This window comes from Petromyzon marinus, chromosome 65 (assembly GCF_048934315.1).
Source record: "Petromyzon marinus isolate PM22_M1 ecotype Great Lakes invasive population chromosome 65, UKy_Petmar_22M1.pri1.0, whole genome shotgun sequence".
Taxonomy (NCBI): Eukaryota; Metazoa; Chordata; class Hyperoartia; order Petromyzontiformes; family Petromyzontidae; genus Petromyzon; species Petromyzon marinus.
This window is the reverse complement of record NC_133731.1, coordinates 1,386,752-1,408,357: the sequence shown is the minus strand read 5'-3', so window position 1 is coordinate 1,408,357 and position 21,606 is coordinate 1,386,752. Positions and strand designations below refer to the sequence as shown.

Below are 21,606 nucleotides of genomic sequence, written 5' to 3'. Positions count from 1 at the left end.
CGTCACTACGTAGTCCAGCACATGTTCTTGCTTGTACCCAACATGCATCCAGGATGTTGTGTGGATGCGCCGATGCCGGAACAGCATGTTGGTAATTACAAGCCCATGAGCTGCACAAAAATCGAGCAGCCTCCTACCGTTGTTATTGAGCTGATCTGGCCCATGCCTTCGAATCACTCCATTGAAGTCGCCCAACAGGATGACTCTATCCCGAGTGGCCACTTTAGCTACCACCTGTGACAGGAGGTCATAGAAACCATCTGACTCATCGGCCTTGCCTGCATCCCTCCATGGATGTTCGTCTTCGGTGGGGGCATAAGTTCAGTTCATTTAATTTTCAGTTAATTTATTAGGTATAGCCCTGTGAGCCATTCGGCTCTTGAATCGGGTGCAACCGCAACAAACAAAAACATGAACAAAAAAAACATCTTAAAGTGACTACGCGCAACTAAAAAATCAAGGAAAAAACAGCAAAGTCTTCCAGAAAAAGCACCGTATATAAATGCTGTGTGCAAAAATCCCAGTGTGATGCGAGTCAAACAATAACAACCATAAGACAATGTAGATTAAAGTCATCAGGCTAACGCTGTACTACAACAAATAGGGCTAAACCAAAACGTTTTCGAAATCACCAAAATAAAGCTATGAAAACAATGTAACAGTGATCATAGGAACTGTGATTCAAATATAACAATAAACGATACATACATAACATGTACGACCAAACTTTGCAGCCATAGCTGACAGCATGAGTCACTCCATAACAGCAGGAGTCTCAGTAGGAGTATAACAAAAATTTCAGTGCACCTTTACAGATCAGCACACTATAATCAAAACTCAAGATCATACTTTTCAGCGGTCATCCGGAGCGATACATTTCATTTCGGGCCACTGAATAGTAGTGGCAGCTAGGAGTGTACAACTCCTCTAGAGCAGTTTTGAGTGAAGATCTCACAGGTAATGATCCAAGTTGCAAGTAACGATGCCCAACACTCTACCCCTCCGGTTTATGGGAAGGCGAGCCCAACGTAGCCTGGGGCTTACCGCTTCCCACACCTCACCGCCACGCTCCCACACCCCCTTCATTCCTTTGTTCAGAAGAATAGCCACTCCTTGTTGTTTGGCAGTCTCCTGCCCCGAGTAGAGGACTGTCCACCCCTCATGGTGGCAGGAGCCAGAGCCGGTCCACCAGACCTCCTGAATGCCACAGAGATCCAGGCAGTACCGGTCCAGCTCCTGACAGAGGAGTGGGAGCCTCTCCTTCGCAGTGAGCGTTCGAACATTCCATCCGAAGTGGCTTTTTGTTGTTTCTGGAGGAGCCCCGAGGGTAAAGATTCAATCTCTTGGCTCCGCCAAATGGGGTTTGGCCAGGAGACGTCATAGATGCCTGTCCCCCCGGGCCCTCCGGCACAAGCTTATAAAGTAGATATTTTATACGTGGTTTTGTGGTAATTAATTGAAGGTGGATGGGTTACCAGCCCCTGCCACTTGTCCAGAGCCCCCATTTGGCCACTGTGGTGTTTACAAACGCCATTAAGTGAAAGGCCAAAAGTCAAAATTGGCCCTCCCCCCACAGCACTGCCCACCACAGCGTTGCCATCCGGCACCACGAGGAGGTAGGGGGTTGGTTTTTTTTTCTTTTTCCCCGTGGTACACACACGGATACACGCACACACCGGTACATACACAGGCTCATGGGTACGCTCCCGCACACCGGTAACCATACACACTGCAGGCGCATGCTCGTCAGCACCAGCGCGCGAGCATGCGCACGGGGGGGGTCGCACGCACGGGTACACGGGCGCACTAGCGCGCCATGTGCATGTTGTAAGCGTGTTGCGAGCGTGTCCTGACGTTGCCCGTCTCAATGTTCTCCCTCTCGATGAGCGTCGCTGATTTCCTGGTCGCCTCCTCCATGGCGGCGGTGGTGGCGGTGGTGGTGGTGGTGGTGGTGCCGTGCACCGAATGAGTGTCGCTCCACGTGGACGCAGCCCTCAGCCTCGTGCTCGCGCTCCTGCGACACAACGTGACACAACGTGACGCAACGTGACACAACGTGGCATGACGTGACACAAAGTGACGCAAAGTGATGCAGAGTGACACAATGTGAAACGACGTGGCATGACGTGAGACATTGTGACACAACGTGACACAACGTGACACAATGTGAAACGACGTGACACAATGTGACACAACGAGGCATGACGTGAGACAATGTGACACAACGTGACACACAGTGGCACAATGTGACACAACGTGACACAACGTGACACAACGCGACACAAAGTGACACAATGTGACACAACGTGACACAACGTAACACAACGTGGCACAATGTGACACAACGTGACACAACGTGGCACAATGTAACACAACGTGGCACAATGTGACACAACGTGACACAACGCGACACAATGTGACACAGCGTGACACAGCGTGACACAACGTGACACAACGTGGCACAATGTGACACAACGTGACACAATGTGACACAACGTGACACAATGTGACACAACGTGACACAATGTGACACAACGTGACACAACGTGGCATGACGTGAGACATTGTGACACAATGTGACACAATGTGACACAACGTGGCATGACGTGAGACATTGTGACACAACGTGACACAATGTGACACAACGTGACACAACGTGACACGTGACACAAAGTGACACAATGTGACACAACGTGACACAACGTGGCATGACGTGAGACAACGTGACACAACGTGGCATGACGTGAGACATTGTGACACACTGTGGCACGATGTGACACAATCGTCCGTAGCGTGCAGAAGCCGTATACACAAAGGGGCACATTCGCACACGATGTGACACAACGTGACACGGGGATACGTGGGGAGACACGGGGGGACATGGGGAGACACGGAGAGACACGGAGAGACACGGAGAGACACGGGGAGACACGGGGAGACACAGAGAGACGTGGAGAGACACAGAGAGACACGGGACGACACGGGAAGACGCAGGTAGACACGGAGAGATGCGGGGAGACACGGAGAGACACGGGGATACGTGGGGAGACACGGGGGGACATGGGGAGACACGGATAAAGATGGAGAGAGACAGGGAGAGGTGCAGAGACAGAGAGACACGGGGAGACACGGAGAGACGTGGAGAGACACAGAGAGACACGGAGAGACATGGAGAGACACGGGGAGACATGGGGAGAAACGGAGAAAGACGGAGAGAGACAGGGAGAGATGCAGAGACAAAGAGACACGGGACGACACGGGAAGATGCAGGGAGACACGGAGAGATGCGGGGAGACACGGAGAGACATGGGGATAGGTGGGGAGACACGGGGAGACACGGGGAGACACGGAGAAAGACGGCGAGAGACAGGGAGAGATGCAGAGACAGAGAGACACGGGGAGACACGGAAAGACATGGGGATAGGTGGGGAGACACGGGGAGACACGGATAAAGATGGAGAGAGACAGAGAGAGGTGCAGAGACAGAGAGACACTGGGAGACACGGAGAGACATGGGGATAGGTGGGGAGACACGGGGGGACACGGAGAGACACGGAGAAAGTCGGAGAGAGACAGGGAGAGATGCAGAGACAGAGAGACACGCGGAGACACGGAGAGATGTGGAGAGACACAGAGAGACATGGAGAGATGCAGAAAGACACGGGGAGACATGGGGAGACATGGAGAGACACGGGGAGACATGGGGAGAAACGGAGAAATACGGAGAGAGACAGGGAGAGATGCAGAGACAGAGAGACACGGGGAGACACGGAAAGACATGGAGAGACATCGGGAGACACGGAGAGACACGGAGAGACACGGGGGGACAAATGGAGAAAGACTGAGAGAGACAGGGAGAGATGCAGAGACAGAGAGACACGGGACGACACGGGAAGACGCAGGGAGACACGGAGAGATGCGGGGAGACATGGAGAGACACGGGGATACGTGGGGAGACACGGGAGGACGCAGGGAGACACAAAGAGACGTGGGGAGAATCGGAGAGACATTGGAAGACACGGAGAGACACGGAGAGACACTGGGAGACATGGAGAGACACGGGGAGACACCGGGAGACACGGAGAGACACAGGAAATTACGAGAAGACACGGAGAGACATGGGGAGACACAGAGAGACACGGAGAGATGCGGAGAGACACGGAGAGACATGGGAAAACGCGGGGAGACATGGGAAGATGACACCGAGAGAGACGAGAAGACGTGCAGAGACACAGAGAGACATGGAGAGACACGGAGAGACATGGGAAGACATGGAGAGATGTGGAGAGACACGGAGAGACACGGAGAGACACGGTGAGACATGTGGAGACACAGAGAGACACGGAGAGATGTGGAGAGACAAGGGGAGACACAGAGAGACACGGAGATGTGGAGAGACACGGGGAGACACAGAGAGACAGGGAGAGATGTGGAGAGACACGGGGAGACATGGAGAGACACCGGGAGACAAGGGGAGACACCGAGAGACACGGGGAGATGTGGAGAGACACAGAGAGACACGGAGAGATGCGGAAAGACACGGGGAGACAGAGAGACACGGAGCGATGCGGAGAGACATTGGAAAACGTGGCGAGACACGGAAAAACACGGGGAGACACCGGGAGACATGGGGAGACACGGAGAGACACGGGGAGACACGGGGAGACATGGGGAGACACGGAGAGACACGGGGAGACACGGGGAGACATGGGGAGACACGGGGAGATGTAGGAAGGAACGGGGAGACACACGAAGAGACGAGGAGACACAATGATAGACATGAAGACAGAGCAGCATAGGAAGAGATACGCGGGAGAAATGGGCAGACGCCGGGAGACATGGTGACAGTGAGACACGAAGACAGGAAGACATGGAGACAGGGAGACACGAAGACATGGAGACAGTGAGACACGAAGACAAGAAGACATGGAGACAGTGAGACACAGAGACCGGGAGACAGGGAGACATAAATACAGGGAGACAGGGAGACAGTGAGACACAGAGACAGGGAACCAGGGAGACACAGAGACAGGGAGAGAGGGAGACAGGGAGACAAGGAGACACAGAGACGGGAGACAGGGAGACAGGGAGACACAGAGACAGGGAGACAGAGAGACAGGGAGACAGGGAGACACAGAGACAGGGAGACAGGGAGACAGGGAGACACAGAGACAGGGAGACAGGGAGACACAGAGACAGGGAGACAAGGAGACACAGAGACAGGGAGACAGGGAGACACAGAGACACAGAGACAGGGAGACAGGGAGACACAGAGACACAGAGACAGGGAGACACAGAGACAGGGAGACAGGGAGACAGGGAGACAGGGAGACACAGAGACAGGGAGACACAGAGACAGGGAGACAAGGAGACACAGAGACAGGGAGACAGGGAGAAAAGGAGACAGGGAGACAGGGAGACAAGGAGACAGGGAGACAGGGAGACACAGAGACAGGGAGACAAGGAGACACAGAGACACAGAGACATGGAGACACAGAGACAGGGAGACAGGGAGACAAGGAGACAGGGAGACACAGAGACAGGGAGACAAGGAGACACAGAGACACAGAGACAGGGAGACAGGGAGACAGGGAGACAGGGAGACAAGGAGACAGGGAGACACAGAGACAGGGAGACAAGGAGACACAGAGACACAGAGACATGGAGACACAGAGACAGGGAGACAGGGAGACAAGGAGACAGGGAGACACAGAGACAGGGAGACAAGGAGACACAGAGACACAGAGACAGGGAGACACAGAGACAGGGAGACAGGGAGACAAGGAGACAGGGAGACACAGAGACAGGGAGACAGGGAGACACAGAGACACAGAGACATGGAGACAGGGAGACAGGGAGACAGGGAGACACAGAGACAGGGAGACAGGGAGACAGGGAGACAGGGAGACACAGAGACAGGGAGACAGGGAGACACAGAGACACAGAGACATGGAGACACAGAGACAGGGAGACAGGGAGACACAGAGACAGGGAGACAGGGAGACAGGGAGACAGGGATACACAGAGACACAGAGACAAGGAGACACAGACAGGGAGACAGGGAGACACAGAGACACAGAGACAGGGAGACACAGAGACAGGGAGACAAGGAGACACAGACAGGGAGACAGGGAGACACAGAGACACAGAGACACAGATACAGGGAGACAGGGAGACAGGGAGACGTGCCGCATGCGTTGGCTGCTGTGTCTGCGGAGCGTCATGGTGACCGCGTCTCCTGGCGGCTCGTCCGCACGGGGACACGGGTCCAGCGGAGCCAACTCATCCTCCTCCAGCACGGTGCCTAGCGGGGACACAGACACGGGGACACGGGGTCACGGGGTCATGGGGTCATTGGGACACCTTGACATAAGTTTACGGGGACACAGGGAAACGGGGTCACGGAATGACGGAGACGTGAGGTCATGGGGTTACGGGGTCACGTGGGACACGGGGACACGGGGTCACGAGGTCACGGGGACACGGGCACGCGGAGACACGGAGACTGGGGGTCACGCGGACAAGGGGACACGGGCTCACTGGGACACGGGGTAACGGGGACACGGGGTCATGGGGACACGGGGTCATGGGGACACGGGGACACAAGATCATGGGTACATGGGGGACACGGTGACATGGGGTGAAGGGGGTCACGGTGTCACGGGGTCACAGTGACGCGGGGTGACAGGGTCACAGGGTCACGGTGACACGGGGTCACGGTGACACAGGGTTACGGTGACACGGGGTGATGGGGTCACGGGGTCACGGGGTCACGGGGTCACGCCGCCGTGCCTGCGTCGCGCTCTGTCGTCCCCTCCGTGGGCGTCCGGTGCCCGGCGAACGCTCGCAGGAAGTCGGCAAAGTGGCGGCCCTGGCTCACGAGCTGCTGGTAGGGCCCGACCTCGGAGATGCGGCCGGCGGACAGCACCACCACCACGTCCACCAGCGGCAGCACCGACACCGAGTGGGTGACCAGCACACGCGTCTGCGCGGGTGATAAAATTAATGTCAGCGATGTTATTGTGTGGCCGGTGGGAGGGAGGGAGGGAGGAGGAGGAGGAGGAGGGAGGAAGGAGGAGGAGGAGGAGGAGGAGGGGGGAGGAGGGAGGAGGAGGAGGAGGAGGAGGAGGAGGAGGAGGGAGGAGGAGGAGGAGGAGGGGGGAGGAGGGAGGAGGAGGGAGGAGGGAGGAGGAGGAGGAGGAGGAGGAGGGAGGAGGGGGGAGGAGGGAGGAGGAGGAGGAGGGAGGAGGGGGGAGGAGGGAGGAGGAGGAGGAGTAGGAGGAGGAGGACCTCACCTTGCCCTTGAGGAGGCCGCGGGGGCCGATGACGTGGCTGAAGAGGTGCTTGGCCACGTGGGCGTCCACGGCGGAGAGCGGGTCGTCCAGCAGGAAGAGGTCAGCCGAGCTGTAGAGGGCGCGTGCCAGCGACACACGCTGTCGCTGGCCGCCCGACAGGTTCACTCCCTGCCGAAACCACCGCCGCCGCCGCCGTCAGCATCGTCGTGATCATCATCGTCAGCATCATCATCGTCATCATCATCGTGATCATCGTCGTCATCACCATCGTGATCATCGTCATCAGCATCATCATCGTCAGCATCATCATCATCATCGTTAGCATCGTCATCACCATCGTGATCATCATCGTCATCACCATCGTCAGCATCATCATCATCATCGTCAGCATCATCGTCAGCATCATCGTGATCATCATTGTCATCATCATCGTCATCATCATCGTCGGCATCATTGTCATCAGCATCATCATCATGGTCAGCATCATCATCAGCGTGGCTGTAGACAGCTGCCTCTGTCCCTCTGACAGGTTCACTGCCTGCCGGCACCACCACCATTGCCAGCGTCGTCAGCAGCATCAGCATCACCATCAGCATCAGCAGCGGCAGCGTCATCATCATCGTCACCATCAGCTAGACTGTCAACATCACCACCACTGTCACCAACACCGTCACCACCACCACCACCGTCACCACCACCATCACCACCGTCACCACTACCATCACCACCATCACCACCACCACCACCACCATCACCACCGTCACCACTACCATCACCACCATCACCACCGTCACCACTACCATCACCACCATCACCACCACCATCACCACCGTCACCGCCACCACCACCACCACCGCCACCACTGTCACCACCGCCACCACCACCGTCACCACCACCACTGCCACCACCGTCACCAGCGCCACCACCACCATCACCACCACCACCGCCACCACCATCACCACCATCACCACCGCCACCACCACCGTCACCACCACCACTGCCACCACCACCGTCACCAGCGCCACCACCACCGTCACAACCACCATCACCACCACCACCACCACCACCACTGTCACCACCACCATCACCACCATCACCACCACCACCGCCACCACCATCACCACCATCACCATCATCACCACCGTCACCACCACCATGGTCACTCCCAAAAATATCGCCACCACCGTCACCACCACCGCCACCACCACAACCACCACCACCACCACCACCACCACCGCCACCACCACCACCGCCACCACCACCGTCACCACCACCGCCACCATCACCGCCACCACCGTCACCACCACTGCCACCACCACCGCTACCACCACCACCACCACCGTCACCACCACCACCGCCACCACCACCACCACCGCCACCACCACCACCACCGCCACCTTCTCGCCGATCTCCGTCTGGTCCCCGGCAGGGAGCGTGAGGAGGTCCGGCACGAGGGCGCACGCCTGCAGCACTTCCCCGTAGCGAGCGCGCTCCATCGGCGCTCCGAAGAGGATGTTGTCCTGCAGCGTCGCGTTCTGGATCCACGCCTGCTGGGGCACGTAGGCCAGCGAGCCCTGCGGGGGGGAGGGGGAGGTGACCAGATCACGCCGGCGTCACCCACCCACCAGGGTAGCCTTCAATGGACCAGCGGGGGCACGAGGCGTTAACCAGCAAGCAGCAGCAAGAAGCAGCAGCAGAAGCAGCAGCAAGAAGCAGCAGCAGCAGTAAGCAGCAGCAAGAAGCAGCAGCAAGGAGCAAGAAGCAGCAGCAGCAAGCAGCAGTAGCAGCAAGAAGCAGCAGCAGCAGCAAGCAGCAGCAGCAAGAAGCAGCAGCAAGCAGCAGCAGCAACAGCAAGCAGCAGCAGCAGCAAGCAGCAGCAGCAAGAAGCAGCAGCAGCAAGAAGCAGCAGCAAGAAGCAGCAGCAAGCAGCAGCAAGAAGCAGCAGCAAGAAGCAGCAGCAGCAGCAGCAAGAAGCAGCAAGAAGCAGCAGCAGCAAGAAGCAGCAAGCAGCAGCAGCAGCAGTAGCAGCAGCAGCAGCAGTAAGCAACAGCAGCAGTAGCAGCAGGAGCAGCAGCAGCAGCAAGCAGCAGCAGGCTGCAGCAGCAGCAGCAGCGCCTATGAAGGATGCCGGCATGTCCAGCAGACGGGTCTACAAAGACAAAGGTCCCCCGTGTAGCGTTCACAGACTGTGAGGGGCAAGTGGCGTTAACATTTAGAATCAACGTCACGGCCGTGAAGGGTAATTTGTCTGCCCGTTGTAGATTTCCACGCGATGATCCATGATGATGATGACGATGATCGCGATGATGACGATGATCATGATGATGATTGCGATGATCATGATGATGATCATGATGATGATTACGATGATCCTGATGATGACGATGATGATGATGACGATGATCATCATGATGACGACGATAATGATGATGACAATGATCATGATGATGATGACGAAGATGATGATGATCATGATGATGACAATGACGATGATCATGATGATGACGACAATGATGATGACGATGATCATGATGATGACGATGATCATGACGATGACAATGATGATGATGATCATGATGATGACTATGATGACGACGATGAAGCACTTCGTTGAGCTGATTGTGATGGCTGGGGTCGCTTCCCGCAAGAGAGAGCTACATAGCAGCTCAGGTGTGGGGGGGGGGGGTCCTTACCTGGCAAACAAAACAAAATGTGAACTTGTCCAGAAGTTTTACCTTCAACTCGGTGGACCCGTGAAGCCGCTCCATCTCTCCGAGCAACGCGGCGATGAGCGAGGACTTCCCCGAGCCAACCTGGCCCACCACGGCCACCAAGCTGCCGTGGGGGATGACGAGGGACAGGCTGCATACACACACACAGACACACACACAGTCACACACAGTTACACACAGACATACAGATACACACACAGACACACACGGACAGATACACACACAGTTACACACAGACACACACAGATAGACACACAGACAACAACCGTCATTCGCCACTAAGTGGCGGTGACGTCACCACGACGCTTGTGCCAGGTCATGTGCACCTTGAGGCCACGTGAAGTGTCGAACGCCCGCTGGCAGGAGGTCACGGGGCAGACCCAGGTGCCACGGGTCGACTGAGACGACTGGCTGATAAACCACCTATGCCCCCTACTGTGCCAACCTGCTGTGTTTTAGCCACCCGGCGCTCCGCTCGTTGTTGTGAGCGTCGCTCCTCCGACCTCCGTTGTTGTTGGAGGGCGACTGCCTCCAACTGCCCAGTAGCGTCCTTCACGAGCCTCCTCCACAGAGGCCGATCTTGACACCGCTGGTACCAGTCATCTGCAAGACCACTCAGCTCCACGTCCTCCTGTACCACATCACTCCATCTCTTCTCTAGCCCGTGCCGCGCCCGTTTAGCCCCCTCGATCCGGCCGAACAAAAGCTGTTTCGGCATGCGGTGGCTGGGCATGCGGGCTACATGACCCAGCTAACGCAGCCTTGCATGCCGGAGGAACTCACCGATGGGACCTTGCCCAGATCTTTCAAGGATTTGTGAGCTCCTCACACAATCCAGCCTGGTTAAACCCAGGATGGATCGTAGGCAGGCTAGCCTAAATGTTTCTAACTGGCGAAGATGCTCCATTTAGGAGGTCCACGTTTCGCAAGCGTAGAGAAGGGAGGGAATGACCGTGGCCGAGAAGACCTGAAGCTTAGTGCTGAGCGACAGCCCAGCTAGCTTCCACACAGCCTTACGCAACCGATGAAAAGATATTGCCGCTCGACTGATTCGGAGTGAAACCTCTGCTGTTAAACTGGAGCCGGTCATAAGCACACTGCCCAGGTATGGGAAACTCTCCACTCTCATCACAACTGCCCTATCACCGATTGGGAGTTGTGAGGGTGGAGTGTCCGATGGTACAAAATACCCAGGCAGGTGCTTAGTTTTGGTGGGGCTGATGGTAAGGCCCCATCTCTAAGTGGCACGCTCCAGTCTCAGCAGCAGCGTCTCCAACTCCTCCTCTGAATGAGCAGCTATTACCAAATCATCGGCATACATAACGTGGTTGAGCAATAGGGAGCCATTCCATGACCGCACCCGGGCATCGGTCAGCCTCCCACACACACAGATACACACAGATACACACACACACAGATGCACACACAGATACACACAAATATCCCCCATATAGCCTTAACAGACTGTAGGGGCAAGTGCTGTTAGCGAGCACCTATGAAGGCCGGAACGGTACACGAGGGGGTGGGTGGCCAGCACCACGCCCGACCGCCTTTGTCTCCCTAGTGGCAATGGTTTACACACCGCATCAGGTACTCATTTGAGGCTGAGTCGACCTAGGGGAGGCCCGGGACCGGTTGAGATAATCGTCACTGGTGTTGGCCGTGAGCGGGAATCGAACCCATGTCGCCGGGTTCATAGCGCAGCGTAGCGCTAACTGCTACACTACCACTCCCCACAGATACACACACAGACACACATACACACATACACACACATACACACACATACACACATACACACACACACAGACACACAGATACACACACAAACACACAGATACACACACAAACACACAGATTCACACACACAGATACACACACATATACACAAAAAAAAAACAAAAAAGATCCCCCATATAGCCTTAACAGACTGTAGGGGCAAGTGCTGTTAGGGAGCACCTATCAAGGCCGGAACGGCACACAAGGGGGTGGGTGGCCAGCACCACGCCCGACCGCCTTTGTCTCCCTAGTGGCAATGTTTACACACCGCACCAGGTACTCATTTGAGGCTGAGTCGACCTAGGGGAGGCCCGGGACCGGTTCAGATAATCGTCACTGGTGTTGGCCATGAGCGGGAATCGAACCCGGGTCGCCAGGTTCATAGCGCAGCGCGCTAACCGCTACACTATCGCTCTAACACACACACAGACACAGACACACAGATACACACACATACACACAGACACACACATATACACACACAGATACACACACACACAGATACACACAGACACACACAGATACACACACATACAAATACACACACACACAGATACACACAGACGCACACAGATACACACAGTTACACACACAAACACACAGATATACACGTACATACACACACAAATACACACACAGATACACACACACAGATACACACACAGTTACACACACATACACACACACACAGACACACAGATACACACAGACACACAGATACACGCACAAATACACACAGAAACACACAGATACACACACACAGATACACAGACACACAGATACACACACACACAGATACACACAGTTACACACACAAACACACAGACACACACACATACACACACATACACACACAGATACACACATACATACACACGCACACAAACGGATACACAAGCACACGCGCGGACTCTGAACCAATAACAGAAAGCTCAGTAGACTTGCTATGGATGCCATAGCAAGTCTCAGCACTGCCCATAGGATGCCATAGCAAGTATACTGTAGGCTAGCCTAGGGGCACCCCCAGTGACGGCTGTCACTGTGTGGCACAGAGGCGATCATCGCGGAGAAAGGCGGAGAGACGGACGAACGGAGAGATGGACGGGGAAGCTCCCTCACTCTATCAACGTCGGCTGTGGGTCCTCCCTGTCCCACGTGAACGAGGCGTTCTCAATGCGGATTGCGCAATCTGCAGGCACCGCACAAAACAGTGGACAGGGGAGGTGACATCGCCCCCCCCCCCCCCTCCAACAACAACACTGCCCATAGACTCAACACTGCCCATAGACTCAACACTACCCATAGACTCAACACTGCCCATAGACTCAACACTGCCCATAAACTCAACACTACCCATAGACTCAACACTGCCCATAGACTCAACACTGCCCATAGACTCAACACTTCCCATAGACTCAACACCGCCCATAGACTCAACACTGCCCATAAACTCAACACTGCCCATAGACTCAACACTGCCCATAGACTCAACACCGCCCATAGACTCAACACCGCCCATAGACTCAACACTGCCCATAGACTCAACACTGCACCATAGACTCAACACTGCCCATATACTCAACACTACCCACAGACTCAACACTGCCCATAGACTCAACACTGCCCCATAGACTCAACACTGCCCATAGACTCAACACTGCCCATAGACTCAACACTGCCCATAGACTCAACACTGCCCATAGACTCAACACTGCCCATACACTCAACACTGCCCACAGACTCAACACTGCACCACAGACTCAACACTACCCACAGACTCAACACTGCCCATAGACTCAACACTGCACCACAGACTCAACACTGCCCACAGACTCAACACTGCTCATAGACTCAACACCGCCCATAGACTCAACACCGCCCATAGGCTCAACACTGCCCATAGACTCAACACTGCCCATAGACTCAACACTACACCATAGACTCAACACTGCCCATAGGCTCAACACTGCACCATAGACTCAACACTGCACCATAGACTCAACACTGCACCATAGACTCAACACTACCCATAGACTCATCACTGCCCATAGACTCAACACTGCCCATATACTCAACACTACACCATAGACTCAACACTGCCCATAGACTCAACACCACCCATAGACTCAACACTGCCCATAAACTCAACACTACCCATAGACTCAACACTGCCCATAGACTCAACACTGCCCCAAAGACTCAACACTGCCCATAGACTCAACACTACCCACAGACTCAACACTGCTCATAGACTCAACACCGCCCATAGACTCAACACTGCCCATAGACTCAACACTGCCCATATACTCAACACTACACCATAGACTCAACACTGCCCATAGACTCAACACCGCCAATTGAATCAACACTGCTCATAGACTCAACACCGCCCATAGACTCAACACTGCCCATAGACTCAACACTGCCCATAGACTCAACACTGCCCATAGACTCAACACTGCACCATAGACTCAGCACTGCACCATAGACTCAACAGTGCCCATAGACTCAACACTGCTCATAGACTCAACACCACCCATAGACTCAACACTGCCCATAGGCTCAACACTGCACCATAGACTCAACACTGCACCATAGACTCAACACTGCCCATAGACTCAACACTGCCCATAGACTCAACACCGCCCATAGACTCAACACTGCCCATAAACTCAACACTACCCATAGACTCAACACTGCCCATACACTCAACACTACCCATAGACTCAACACTGCCCATAGACTCAACACTACACCATAGACTCAACACTGCTCATAGACTCAACAGCGCCCATAGACTCAACACTGCTCATAGACTCAACAGCGCCCATAGACTCAACACTGCCCATAGACTCAACACTGCCCATAGACTCAACACTGCTCATAGACTCAACACTTCCCATAGACTCAACACTGCCCATAAACTCAACACTACCCATAGGCTCAACGGTGGTGATGAAAATGATGCCAATGGTGATGATCATAACGATAACGATGGTTATGATGATGATGACGACGATCGTGATAATGGTACTGACGTTTATGGTGAAGACGATAGTGATGGCGATGACGGTGATTGCGATGATGATGATGATGACGACGGTGATGGCGTGCGTCTCCACTCACCCAGGTCTGGGTTCTTCTGGATGGACGCCGCGTCGATGTCGTCGTTCATGAGGAACTTCTCCATCCTCCTCACCGACACGCCCGCCTGGACAAGCGAGACACGGGTCCCCCACGTGACCCTCCACAGACCGGGTGGGGCCCACAAAGAGGCGGTACCAACGCCCGGCCGCCTTTGTCTTCCCCCAGACCCCACCCCAACCTCAACCCACCACCCCCCCCCCCCTATTCTCTGATGGTTTGCACGTTGCTCCAGGTACTCGTTTTTGAGTCTGAGCAGACCTAGGGAAGGCCCAGGGCTGGCGGGGCGAATCCAACTCAGGTCACCGCGTGGGAGGGGTTAGGTTTTTACTCGGCCCATCATCCACCCCATCCTGCTGGGGGGGGGGGGTCGATAAAGTTGGTACCAATTCGTGGCTTGCAGCAGTTATGCAGGAGCGGAGTAGATTTCCAGTGCTGCGTGTGATCCCAATTGAGTCCTTTTCGGGAATGATTTTTTTTTTGTATTTTAACCTCACGAGGTTAGTACGTGCATTGAACTTCTTTAGCGCCGTACGTAGCCAACCGTGGCAACTGGAGGATCGAAGGTGAGGCCCACTGATCCGTGATAGCTCGTTCTCAGAAGCGGACTGGCCACGTGTGATGATACCAGCATGACTACTCGAATTGTAAATGTCCTAGTGGGTTTACTCTCCAACACACAACCTGTTAGTGCTGAACTAGTACACTACACTATACACTACACGATACACTGCACCATACACTACTATACACTACACCATACACTATACTACACTACACTATACACTACAATATACACTATACACTACACTATACTACACTACACTATACACTACACTATACACTACACTATACACTACTATACACTACACTATACACTATACTATACACTAGACACTACACTATACACTACACATTACACTATACTATATACTACACAATACACTACACTATACACTTGACTATACACTACTATACACTACACTACACACTACACTACACGCTACACTATACACGTCACTATACACTACACACTACACTATACACTACACTATACACTACACACAACACTACACTATACACTACAATATACACTACACACAACACTATACACTACACTATACACTACACTACACTATACACTACTATACACTACACTATACACTACACTACACTATACACTACACTATACACTACTATAAAATAAACTATACACTACACTATACACTACACTATACACTACACTACACACTACACTATACACTACACACTACACGACACACTACTATACACTACACTACACACTACACTACACTATACACTACACACTATACTACACACTACACTACAAACTACACTACACACTACACCATACACTACACTATACACTACACACTATACACTACACACTACACTACACACTACACTATACACTACACTATACACTACACTATACACTACACTATACACTACACTACACACTACACTACACACTACACTATACACTACACTACTATACACTACACTATACACTACACACTATACACTACTATACACTACACTACACACTACAATATACACTACACTACACACTACACTACACACTACACTACACACTACACTACACTATACACTACACACTACGCTACACACTACACTACACGCTAATGATGCTAATCAGAGTGAGACTGAGACTCTAAACGCACAGCGGCAGGCGTCAGGCGTCGTGATCGAACCCTCGACCTCGTGTCGAGTGTGTCGTGTGTGTCGAGTGTGTGAGTGTGTCGTGTGTGTCGAGTGTGATAGCGTGTGTCGAGTGTGTGAGTGTGTCGAGTGTGTCGAGTGTGTCGAGTGTGTCGAGTGTGTCGTGTGTGTCGAGTGTGTGAGTGTGTCGTGTGTGTCGAGTGTGATAGCGTGTGTCGAGTGTGTCGTGTGTGTCGAGTGTGTCGAGTGTGTGAGTGTGTCGTGTGTGTCGAGTGTGTCGAGTGTGTGAGTGTGTCGTGTGTGTCGAGTGTGTCGAGTGTGTGAGTGTGTCGAGTGTGTCGAGTGTGTCGAGTGTGATAGCGTGTGTCGAGTGTGTCGTGTGTGTCGAGTGTGTCGAGTGTGTGAGTGTGTCGAGTGTGTCGAGTGTGTCGAGTGTGTGAGTGTGTCGAGTGTGTCGAGTGTACGAGTGAGTCGAGTGTGTCGAGTGTGTGAGTGTGTGAGTGTGTGAGTGTGTCGAGTGTGTCGAGTGTGTGAGTGAGTCGAGTGTGTCGAGTGTACGAGTGTGTCGAGTGTGTCGAGTGTGTCGAGTGTGTGAGTGTGTGAGTGTGTCGAGTGTGTCGAGTGTGTGAGTGAGTCGAGTGTGTCGAGTGTACGAGTGTGTCGAGTGTGTCGTGTGTGTCGAGTGTGTGAGTGTGTCGTGTGTGTCGAGTGTGTCGAGTGTGTCGAGTGTGTCGAGTGTGATAGCGTGTGTCGAGTGTGTCGTGTGTGTCGAGTGTGTCGAGTGTGTGAGTGTGTCGTGTGTGTCGAGTGTGTCGAGTGTGTGAGTGTGTCGAGTGTGTCGAGTGTGATAGCGTGTGTCGAGTGTGTCGTGTGTGTCGAGTGTGTCGAGTGTGTGAGTGTGTCGAGTGTGTCGAGTGTGTCGAGTGTGTGAGTGTGTCGAGTGTGTCGAGTGTGTGAGTGAGTCGAGTGTACGAGTGTGTCGAGTGTGTCGAGTGTGTCGAGTGTGTGAGTGTGTCGAGTGTGTGAGTGTGTCGAGTGTGTGAGTGTGTCGTGTGTGTCGAGTGTGTCGAGTGTGTGAGTGTGTCGAGTGTGTCGAGTGTGTCGAGTGTGTGAGTGTGTCGAGTGTGTCGTGTGTGTCGAGTGTGTCGAGTGTACGAGTGTGTCGAGTGTGTCGAGTGTGTCGAGTGTGTGAGTGTGTGAGTGTGTCGAGTGTGTCGAGTGTGTGAGTGTGTCGAGTGTGTCGAGTGTGTCGAGTGTGTGAGTGTGTCGAGTGTGTCGAGTGTGTCGAGTGTGCGAGTGTGTCGAGTGTGTCGAGTGTGTCGAGTGTGTGAGTGTGTCGAGTGTGTCGCGTGTGTCAAGTGTGTGAGTGTGTCGAGTGTGTGAGTGTGCGAGTGTGTGACCGTGTCGAGTGTGTCGAGTGTGTCGAGTGTGTCGAGTGTGTGAGTGTGTCGAGTGTGTGAGTGTGCGAGTGTGTGACCGTGTCGAGTGTGTGAGTGTGTCGAGTGTGTCGAGTGTGTCGAGTGTGTCGACTGTGTCGAGTGTGCGAGTGTGTCGAGTGTGTCGAGTGTGTCGAGTGTGTGAGTGTGTGAGTGTGTCGAGTGTGTGAGTGTGTCGAGTGTGTCGAGTGTGTGAGTGTGTGAGTGTGTCGAGTGTGCGAGTGTGTGACCGTGTCGAGTGTGTGAGTGTGTGCGCGTGTCGAGTGTGTCCAGTGTGTGAGTGTGTCGAGTGTGTCGAGTGTGTGAGTGTGTCGAGTGTGTCGAGTGTGCGAGTGTGTGAGTGTGTCGAGTGTGTGAGTGTGTCGAGTGTGTGAGTGTGTGAGTGTGTGAGTGTGTGAGTGTGTCGAGTGTGTGAGTGTGTGAGTGTGTCGAGTGTGTCGAGTGTCGAGTGTGTCGAGTGTGTCGAGTGTGTCGAGTGTGTCGAGTGTGTGAGTGTGTCGAGTGTCGAGTGTGTCGAGTGTGCGAGTGTGTCGAGTGTGCGAGTGTGTGAGTGTGTCGAGTGTGTCGAGTGTGTGAGTGTGTCGAGTGTGTCGAGTGTGTCGAGTGAGTCGAGTGTGTGAGTGTGTCGAGTGTGTGAGTGTGTCGAGTGTGTCGAGTGTGTCGAGTGAGTCGAGTGTGTCGAGCGTGTGAGTGTGTCGAGTGTGTGAGTGTGTCGAGTGTGTCGAGTGTGTCGAGTGTGTCGAGTGAGTCGAGTGTGTCGAGCGTGTGAGTGTGCGAGTGTGTCGAGTGTGTGAGGGTGTCGAGTGTGTCGAGTGTGTCGAGTGTCGAGTGTGTCGAGTGTGTCGAGTGTGTGAGTGAGTCGAGTGTGTCGAGTGTGTCGAGTGTGTCGAGTGTGTGAGTGTGTCGAGTGTGTCGAGTGTGTGAGTGTGTCGAGTGTGTCGAGTGTGTCGAGTGTGTGAGTGTGTCGAGTGTGTCGAGTGTATCGAGTGTGTCGAGTGAGTCGAGTGTGTCGAGCGTGTGAGTGTGCGAGTGTGTCGAGTGTGTGAGTGTGTCGAGTGTGTCGAGTGTGTCGAGTGTCGAGTGTGTCGAGTGTGTCGAGTGTGTGAGTGAGTCGAGTGTGTCGAGTGTGTCGAGTGTGTGAGTGTGTCAGCGAGTGTGTGAGTGTGTGAGTGTGCGAGTGTGTCGAGTGTGTCGAGTGTGTGAGTGTGTCGAGTGTGTGAGTGTGTCGAGTGTGTGAGTGAGTCTAGTATGTCGAGCGTGTGAGTGTGTCGAGTGTGCGAGTGTGTCGAGTGTGTCGAGTGTGTGAGTGTGTCGAGTGTGTGAGTGAGTCGAGTGTGTCGAGTGTGTGAGTGAGTCGAGTGTGTCGAGTGTGTCGAGTGTGTGAGTGTGTCGAGTGTGCGAGTGTGTCGAGTGTGTGAGTGTGTGAGTGTACGAGTGTGTCCAGCGTGTCGAGTGTGTCGAGTGAGTCGAGTTTGTCGAGTGTGTGAGTGTGTCGAGTGTGTCGAGTGTGTCGAGTGTGTGAGTGTGTCGAGTGTGTCGAGTGTGTGAGTGTGTCGAGTGTGTCGAGTGTGTCGAGTGTGTGAGTGAGTCGAGTGTGTCGAGTGTGTCGAGTGTGTCGAGTGTGTCGAGTGTGTCGAGTGTGTGAGTGTGTCGAGTGTGTCGAGTGTGTCGAGTGTGTGAGTGAGTCGAGTGTGTCGAGTGTGTCGAGTGTGTCGAGTGTGTCGAGTGTGTGAGTGAGTCGAGTGTGCGAGTGTGCGAGTGTGTCGAGTGTGTGAGTGTGTCGAGTGAGTCGAGTGTGTGAGTGAGTCGAGTGTGTCGAGTGTGCGAGTGTGTGGAGTGTGTCGAGCGTGTCGAGTGTGTGAGTGTGTCGAGTGTGTCGAGTGTGTCGAGTGTGTGAGTGTGTCGAGTGTGCGAGTGTGCGAGTGTGTCGAGTGTGTCGAGTGTGTGAGTGAGTCGAGTGTGTGAGTGTGTCGAGTGTGTGAGTGTATCGAGTGTGTCGAGTGTGTGAGTGTGTCGAGTGTGTCGAGTGTGTGAGTGAGTCGAGTGTGTCGAGTGTGTGAGTGTGTCGAGTGTGTGAGTGAGTCGAGTGTGTCGAGTGTGTGAGTGTGTCGAGTGTGCGAGTGTGTCGAGTGTGTCGAGTGTGTCGAGTGTGTCGAGTGTGTCGAGTGTGTGAGTGTGTCGAGTGTGTCGAGTGTGTGAGTGTGTCGAGTGTGTGAGTGTGTCGAGTGTGTCGAGTGTGTGAGTGTGTGAGTGTGTGAGTGTGTCGAGTGTGTGAGTGTGTCGAGTGTGTCGAGTGTGTCGAGTGTGTCGAGTGTGTGAGTGTGTGAGTGTGTCGAGTGTGTGAGTGTGTCGAGTGTGTGAGTGTGTCGAGTGTGTCGAGTGTGTGAGTGTGTGAGTGTGTGAGTGTGTCGAGTGTGTGAGTGTGTCGAGTGTGTCGAGTGTGTGAGTGTGTGAGTGTGCGAGTGTGTCGAGTGTGTGAGTGTGTCGAGTGTGTCGAGTGTGTGAGTGTGTCGAGTGTGCGAGTGTGTCGAGTGTGTCGAGTGTGTGAGTGTGTCGAGTGTGTGAGTGTGTCGAGTGTGTCGAGTGTGTGAGTGTGTCGAGTGTGCGAGTGTGTCGAGTGTGTCGAGTGTGTGAGTGTGTGTGTGTGTCGAGTGTGTGAGTGTGTCGAGTGTGTCGAGTGTGTGAGTGTGTCGAGTGTGTGAGTGTGTCGAGTGTGTGAGTGTGTCGAGTGTGTCGAGTGTGTGAGTGTGTGAGTGTGCGAGTGTGTCGAGTGTGTGAGTGTGTCGAGTGTGTGAGTGTGTCGAGTGTGTCGAGTGTGTGAGTGTGTCGAGTGTGCGAGTGTGTCGAGTGTGTGAGTGTGTGAGTGTGTCGAGTGTCGAGTGTGTCGAGTGTGTCGAGTGTGTCGAGTGTGTGAGTGTGTCGAGTGTGTGAGTGTGTCGAGTGTGCGAGTGTGTCGAGTGTGTCGAGTGTCGAGTGTGTCGAGTGTGTCGAGTGTGTCGAGTGTGTGAGTGTGTCGAGTGTGTGAGTGTGTCGAGTGTGTCGAGTGTGTGAGTGTGTGAGTGTGTGAGTGTGTGAGTGTGTGAGTGTGTCGAGTGTGTGAGTGTGTGAGTGTGTCGAGTGTGTCGAGTGTGCGAGTGTGTGAGTGTGTGAGTGTGTGAGTGTGTGAGTGTGTGAGCGAGTCGAGTGTGTCGAGTGTGTGAGTGTGTGTGTGTGTCGAGTGTGTGAGTGTGTCGAGTGTGTCGAGTGTGTGAGTGTGTCGAGTGTGTGAGTGTGTCGAGTGTGTGAGTGTGTCGAGTGTGTCGAGTGTGTGAGTGTGTGAGTGTGCGAGTGTGTCGAGTGTGTGAGTGTGTCGAGTGTGTGAGTGTGTCGAGTGTGTCGAGTGTGTGAGTGTGTCGAGTGTGCGAGTGTGTCGAGTGTGTCGAGTGTGTGAGTGTGTGAGTGTGTCGAGTGTCGAGTGTGTCGAGTGTGTCGAGTGTGTCGAGTGTGTGAGTGTGTCGAGTGTGTGAGTGTGTCGAG

The 21,606-nt window shown here is 54.0% G+C and overlaps 1 protein-coding gene across 2 annotated transcripts in view; it reads right to left on the bottom strand.

Annotated features, from left to right (window-relative positions):
• The window catches only part of LOC116937536 (ATP-binding cassette sub-family C member 2-like), a 122,529-nt gene that overhangs the window by 32,317 nt on the left and 68,606 nt on the right, over positions 1-21,606 (bottom strand). For both annotated transcript variants that reach the window (XM_076054236.1, XM_076054237.1), the window contains 8 exons: positions 14,933-15,017; positions 12,926-12,995; positions 10,031-10,157; positions 8,693-8,869; positions 7,296-7,463; positions 6,793-6,985; positions 6,190-6,304; positions 1,855-2,014 (listed from right to left, as the gene is read on the bottom strand). In XM_076054236.1, the coding sequence (XP_075910351.1) occupies positions 1,855-2,014; positions 6,190-6,304; positions 6,793-6,985; positions 7,296-7,463; positions 8,693-8,869; positions 10,031-10,157; positions 12,926-12,995; positions 14,933-15,017 (1,095 nt within the window). The remainder of the gene's footprint in view (positions 1-1,854; positions 2,015-6,189; positions 6,305-6,792; positions 6,986-7,295; positions 7,464-8,692; positions 8,870-10,030; positions 10,158-12,925; positions 12,996-14,932; positions 15,018-21,606) is intronic.